General features: G+C 41.6%; 1 protein-coding gene across 1 annotated transcript; it reads left to right on the top strand.

The window, feature by feature from the left end:
* Positions 1-1,479: 1,479 nt before the first annotated feature.
* egr2b (early growth response 2b) lies at positions 1,480-4,078 on the top strand. The gene is made up of 2 exons (XM_039787285.1): positions 1,480-1,846; positions 2,187-4,078. The coding sequence occupies exons 1-2, from the start codon at positions 1,684-1,686 to the stop codon at positions 3,359-3,361; spliced, it is 1,338 nt and encodes a 445-aa protein (XP_039643219.1). The 5' UTR covers positions 1,480-1,683; the 3' UTR covers positions 3,362-4,078.
* The last annotated feature ends 3,225 nt before the right edge of the window (positions 4,079-7,303 follow it).

Below are 7,303 nucleotides of genomic sequence, written 5' to 3'. Positions count from 1 at the left end.
GTTTATTTTCACGCCAATAAAGCCAGTTGAAAATTGAATTGAAGTGAGAGCGAGAAAGAGAAAGAGAAATGCGCAATTCCCACTGAGGCCACAGGAGGGCACACAATTCTCTCGGGAATCAAACACATCTTAACAAATTGTGTATTTATGAGGAAAACATTAGGTTGTATACGCAATGGCAGCAAGTGAAAATAAACATAGGCCACATTTTTTATTTGAATCCCCACTTTGTGACATGGTATGACACAGCTTTGTTTCATTTCCTTAATAAATAAGGAGTAATGACACACACACACACACTAACACTATGCCATTTTGCACACATATTGTATTAGTTTTTTCCCGAGTAAATTATTTTTGAATCTGAATATGCTTGGTTTTTATGTGTCAGTTTTTATTGCTTCATGTACTGGTTTTATTGTAAAGTGTCTTTGAGTACCTTGAAAAGCGCTCTATAAATAAAATATATTATTATTATTATTATTATTAGTATTATTATTATTATTATTATTATTATTATTATTATTATTATTAGTATTATTATTATTATTACTTTTATTATAGGCTATTATTATGAAACGACACCATGCTGATTGAATAAACGGTTTTTTTTTATAGAAATAAATTCAATCTGTCCTCATTTATGTGGACCACTGTTACCTTCAGAATTCATTTTAATGTTTTCTGTGAGTTTATTTCACATGCCCGGCACCGCCGCCTCTATAAATATTGGTTTCCCCTCGCTGACTGTAAATATCTCTAAGTGGCTATATTTAACTCCTCAGTGAACCAAATCTATTATTTCCTAGAGCATAGTCAAATCAGACTGACAGAAGTTTCCGAGCCCATGCAGCCGATCTCTCGCACCCAAAGGAGTAAATTCCGCTCCTCTGTCCGTCTCATTTGATTGTGGTTATGCCAGGGCGGCTCTTCTCTTGTCTCTCTCTCTTTTTTTTTTCTTTTTCTCGTTCGCCTCGGTAAGACTCGTCACTTTCCGATGATCATATATTCCGGAATCGAAACCAAATATGGAGTACGGGGGATGTTCCCCTGCTTACCGGATTCAACCTTTTATGGGTTGAGAAGCTCAACCGGAATTCCTCTTTTGATATCAGAACGCGATTAAATCAAAGATACAATACAAAAATGAACAATATGTAAAATAAACTTTAAAAAAATGAGAGCTGTGTTTGCCCACTGTGTTATATGTTGTTGGGTGATGTTTTATGGTAGTTTATCTCTGTTTTGCAGCAAGTGGAAAAACAGGTCCGTTTAATCTCTGGAGCAGCGGGTTCTCCATTGACAAGTGATTCCCTTTGTAATCGTCACGGAGCCTCCCAGCCAATCAGCGTCGGCAGCGCCTCTCCCTCTCCGCTCTCATCACCCTCCCACTCCATGTTTGGGTAATGACGTAGCAGCCGCATTCGAAAGGTTCCCCATATAAACATACTAGTGCCCGGGCCCCCGTTCCCAAAAAGAGTTAGTTCACGGTGTTCACTTTATCGCCGGAGCGCATGAAGCGCACCAGACTACACGGAGCTCATCCTCTCACACCCGGTGACAGACAAAAGACATGCAGTGGTGACCCACGCTTGGCTGGGTCACACACTGTAGTTTGTTAAAAAAAAGAAAAGAAAAGAAAAAGAACAGAGAACAGACGCGCTCGTTTTTTCTCTCTCCACAATGACGGCGAAAACTTTGGAGAAAGTGCCGGTGAATCTCGGGGGGTTCGTGCATCCAGAGAGCGTGTACTCGGTGGATGACATCGGCTCCAGTTTACCGACCTCTGTGGCTCTCTTCCCAAACACCGACTTCGGAGCTCATTACGATCAGATGAATGTGGCAGGTAAGATGACACGCTGGTTTGACACTTTTGGAGTGTATATTGAAGACATATGGCTTATTCGTGTATGAAAAGTTGTCTAAATGTGTGTGTTTTTCAGAAGCTAATTACAGCTCCAAATCATTTTACAAACTGCTTCAGAAAATAATCACAAGACTAAATGGTTTGCCTTTGACTGTCATAATTATATAAAATAAACGTATGACATGATAGAGGCGTGCGTAATGGAAAAGAGATGCACCAGCTTTCTCTCACTTAAAGCCCACTTTACTGTCTAGTGTGAACATCTTAATGAATCAGGTTGTGTTGCCTCACTAACGAGCTGTTCTGTTTGTGTGCGCAGATGGTTTGATGAGTGCAGACATGAGCGTAGAGAAGCGCTCTCTGGACCTCTCCTCCTACTCCGGCGGCTTCTCTCAGTCCGCATCCCACCGCAACCAGACCTTCACCTACATGGGGAAGTTCTCCATCGACTCCCAGTATCCAGGTAACTGGAACCCCGAGGGAGTGATCAACATCGTCTCGGGCATCTTCAACGTGGCCCAACCGCCGCCTCCTCCTCCTCCTCCCTCCTCCTCAGCGTCCTCCTCCCCGGCTTCCTCAGGATCTCCCAATCACTTCTCCAGCGGAAATTTGAGTTGCACCATGGCGGCTCAGAACCAGGCAGAGATAGACCACCACCACCACCACCTGTACTCCCCTCCGCCTCCATACTCCTCCTCTGGCTGCGGGGAGATGTACCAGGACCCCTCTGCGTTTTTGTCCACCTCTACCTGCCCCATCGCCTCTTACCCGCCGCCCTCCTACTCTTCACCCAAGCAGCCCGGCGGCGCAGACGCGCCGGGGCTCTTCCCCATCATCCCCGACTACTCGGGCTTCTTCCAGCCTGCCTGCCAGCGGGACATGCACACGGCAGGTATCCCAGATCGGAAACCGTTCGGTCCATGTCCGCTCGATACATTCCGTGTCCCTCCACCCCTGACCCCGCTGAATACTATCAGGAACTTTACGCTGGGGGGTCCGGGTAGTGGTGGCTCTGAGGGAGGGCCGCCGAGGCTCCCTTCTGCCTACAGCCCTCAGAACCTGCCCCTAAGGCCGATCCTGCGGCCCAGAAAGTACCCGAACAGACCCAGCAAGACACCTATCCACGAGCGGCCGTACCCCTGTCCGGCGGAGGGCTGCGACCGGCGGTTCTCCCGCTCCGACGAACTGACCAGACACATCCGCATCCACACGGGACACAAACCGTTCCAGTGCCGCATCTGTATGCGCAACTTCAGCCGCAGCGACCACCTTACCACGCACATCCGCACGCACACGGGAGAGAAGCCATTCGCGTGTGACTTCTGCGGCCGCAAATTCGCCAGGAGCGACGAGAGGAAGAGGCACACTAAAATCCACCTGAGGCAGAAGGAGAGGAAGTCCTCCACTGTCTCCTCCTCGTCCTCCTCCTCGTCCAGCAGCTCCGGGGTGGACCGGCCAGGCGCCATCAGCGCAACCAGCGGGATTTGTTCATAGTTTTCCCTGGAAGACGTTGTTGTCACCAAGGAAGCGTGACGTACACTAACCTCTTAAAGAAATAAACTATTACAAATAATTCTAAACAACTGTTGTGAACTAAAGATTGCAGCCTAAACACCAGGATGGAAATGAACAAGGACTTCTGTGCAGTAGTGCGCAATTACGCACATCCATCAATTCCTGCTCCAGAGACTGACACGAATGCACTTTGCCTGTAAAGTCTACTGAACATAAAAGTAAATATAGCCATTCATTCGTAAGAATATAGAAGGGCAGTTGTAATATAAAGGGGATTTTAAAAAAAAAATATCGCCAACACATATTTTGCGCGCAACAGCCTGCGCGATTAAATGTGAAATAACTGCAATAACGTTTTGAAGCAAGAAAACAGTTTTAAGTTATTGAATTGACAAAGTGTTCATTCTAACATAGTTGTTGATGACTGTATTTCCCCTTTAGTGCCTTGCTGTGTGTCTTTTTGTACACTGACGGTTCCAAGGACGCTTCTAATGCAATGTATATTTGTCCTTTAATATGTAAAGTTGGATTCTATTTTTGTACACATTTCGTCTCGTCTAACTTCAAGTGTTAAGCAGTTGTGGTCCATGTGTAAAACAATGTTGGAGTGTAAATATGTTGATTTCATACCTACTTGACATTTTTGTTGTGGTGTGTCTTTTGAGACTTATTAAATATATGGGGATGATAAACACAGCCGGTATCAGTTTGGTTTATTATTCATAACTAAAGTACAAACAGAGGCCAACGGTGTCAGCCGAGATGCATCCACGGAACCCAAACGTCGCTTTGTTAAAAGGGCGAATACCATTCTTTTATCTGGATTTATAAAAATACTTGTACAGCTGCTGATGTTGGAAATTTTATAGGGTAAATCCAACCCTGCGTCACCCATGGCATTTCTGACTCAGAGTTTTCACCCACTCATTTTTTTATTTAGGTGTCACATAAGGTTATAGACAGGCTGCGATCTGGTATGCACACTTTGTCAAAGGTGACATAAATATGTTTTACTGACCGTCGAGCTGAACTATTCTTTGAGCAAAATCAGTGAAATTACCCATTGACCTCCGTCAAAAGAGACAAGATGATCACGTCTACATTTCAAATACATTGTAGGTCATTTGTTTCTAAACATGCTAAATATTTAAAAGAAGAGAGACATAAACATAAACTTGTAGATATAATAATACAGATGCACTGTAAACCCACAGTATTGAGGCAGGGAAAATGTAAGGATTTTAGAAGTAGCCTACTGAGGTGAGTCTAAGTACAGTACCCCCTATGCAGCCGCTCTATTTTTAACGTATAAAGTTATAAATGTTGTTTTTAGGTCTTCCCAACACTGCAAGGATCACAATTTTTGATTTAGAAATTCTGGATCCTTTATATATTTAGTCATTCATTTACTTTTTTTTATTTATCTGCTTATTTCTTAGCGTATACATATACAATATTGAGTCTAAAATACTAAAATCAGCCTATAATTTTTGTAAACTCCTCTCAGGTGGAGATTCCTAGAATAAAATACAGAGGGCACAATTTCAGTGTGAATTATATGTATTTTAATTTGCTCCTTAAAACTCAACAGAAACAAGTGGTTCAGCGTTCTAAATCTTTCACCAGCTGATATTTCAAATATTTTTCCTATTCACCTGGGGTGTCTCACCTTAAAGTGAACAAAACAAGAGAACGAGAACTCTTTTCTGACACATCTCTCCTGTGAGGTATAAAGTAAAAGCCTGTTGTAGGCAATGATTTAGATGTATGTTTAGATATGTGATATTATGATGACATTTGACACTGAAACTGTAAACAACCATTATTAAAGGTCATTCTGTTGTTCATTTATTCCACTTTCCCACACTGTTGTGTTGATCAGTCATACTGGACAAACAATGGCTTTAGACATTAGGGTTAAATAATACACTATAAAACTTTTCAACGTAAATTTACACTAACAAACGCCAGTAAACTACTGTCTATTTACAGTTGGCTTACTGTTTTTAAAGTTTAAGGTATTTTACTGTAAATAGACAGTTTCTTACGGTATTATTTAAATTTACAGTAATAAACTGGCTGCTGGCACCTTTTCCTTTATTTTCCCAAGATGCATTGGTATTAACAGTAAATACCTGTAATCTGTAACATTCCCAGATAGTGCTGTAATATTATTATTTCTCCCAGAATGCATTGCCATCCTGTATAACATTAAAACAGTAGGTATCGTGTGGCCAGGTTGGCTCAGTGGGTAGAACAGGCGCAAATATAACAAGAGGTTTATGCCTCGACGCAGAGGTCCAGGGTTTGAATCCGACCTGTGATGACTTCCTGCATGTCTTCCCCCTCTCTCTCACCTAGCTGTCCTGCCAAATAAAGGCGGCAAATACCAAAAAATTATCTTAAGAAAAAAAACCAGTAAGGTACTGTGAGACTTTAGCTGTAAATTCCCATCAAAGACCTATAGTGTAGGCCTACATTACAGCTGTCTCACTGCTACTATAGAATCATAGTTGCACTTGCTTTCTTCGCCTACCTCACTTCCTGTACCTCACTTCCATTCCTCTCCTTTTCTCATCACTGATTGGTTCTTGCTTCCACTCTGTCAGCCAAAATTACCTGATTGAGTTCACCTGGTTCTCCTTTATTTAAGACAGCACTCCCTCTCAATCACGCTCCTTCGCCTTCACCCGGGGCGGCAGCTGTTAAGAGGAGGTTCATTTTAAACGACGCCTATGTATCCTCGTTTCTTGAAGATGGACATATGAGAATATTGACTTAAGTTCCAGTTTGTATTTGCTTTCTTTCACATTTCCCAACCCATGTGTGTCTCTTGTTATCGTTATAATTTGCATTACCCATTTTGGGAAATAAATCTTTATTGAATGGACAACATTTTCTGTGTCTAGTGCATTCTTACCGTTGAACCATGACGATAGAACCTCAACCTAAAAAACTGAACCCTCCTCCTTTACAGTACTACAGGTTAGATGAATATATATATATTTAAGTCTTTATGAACAATATGGTGTCATTTTAAGGTGTTTCATTTACTTTTCATGTTCAGCTATCTGCAGTCAAGCAGAGCAGAATCCAGGATGAACAGAATTCACTGCCACTGTCTACTATTGAAGGCTCATAGTAGCTATTGCTTTCCTACAGCCTAGCTCCTTAACCCTATCTTTTAAGTACTCTCTGGGCAACCCTGAATACTAAAGTCAAGCAGTGTCAGGTTAATGTGAAACACGTTTTGCAGCAGACAAACTGTGGTGAGGTTGGTTACCGTTGTAGTGATTGAGGTTTTACATGCGGTCATTCAGTGAGCCATCAATCCCATAATTCAAACCATTCCAAGATAACCGTAAGAGCAGTAACAAGCAACAACCCAATTGAAACCTGTATGAAGCAACATCTTTATAGAACCACAAATGGTCATTAATGTGTGAAGTCCCATAGCATACGATAGAAATAAATCTATTTCCAGCAGACTTGCTGATAAAAATCACTTGTTTGCATTTCCTGTCTAGTTTTTTTTTTTTTTTATTCATTACTTTTGTAATTGGCAGATTTTTAGATGTAGTGTCAAATTTTTAGTGTTAGTTTTATTTATTTTTTTAAATCACTTATTAGTGGTGTTATTGTCTTGCTGTTTGTAATTGGGCTCCTTTTGATTGACACAGCTGAGCACAGATGTTTCCTATCGTGAGTTGGATGTCAGCTGAAGGCCAATGACCAAAATATAGCCTTTTGATAAGCATACCATTGACACTGTGTTGGAATGAATTGCTTTTTTTGGTAGTTCTTTTTTTAAACATTCAATACCAAAAGTGTCTATAGAGTATAAATAAAGTAGCTTTGGAGTTGTTGGAAGATGTAATTTTCTAATCGAGGTAGCCTAAACATGTCTTAGACCTGGCCCTG

The sequence above is a fragment of the Perca fluviatilis genome, chromosome 21 (assembly GCF_010015445.1).
Source record: "Perca fluviatilis chromosome 21, GENO_Pfluv_1.0, whole genome shotgun sequence".
Taxonomy (NCBI): domain Eukaryota; kingdom Metazoa; phylum Chordata; class Actinopteri; order Perciformes; family Percidae; genus Perca; species Perca fluviatilis.
Note: the sequence above shows the minus strand (reverse complement) of the source record. Positions and strands in the feature narration are given on the sequence as shown.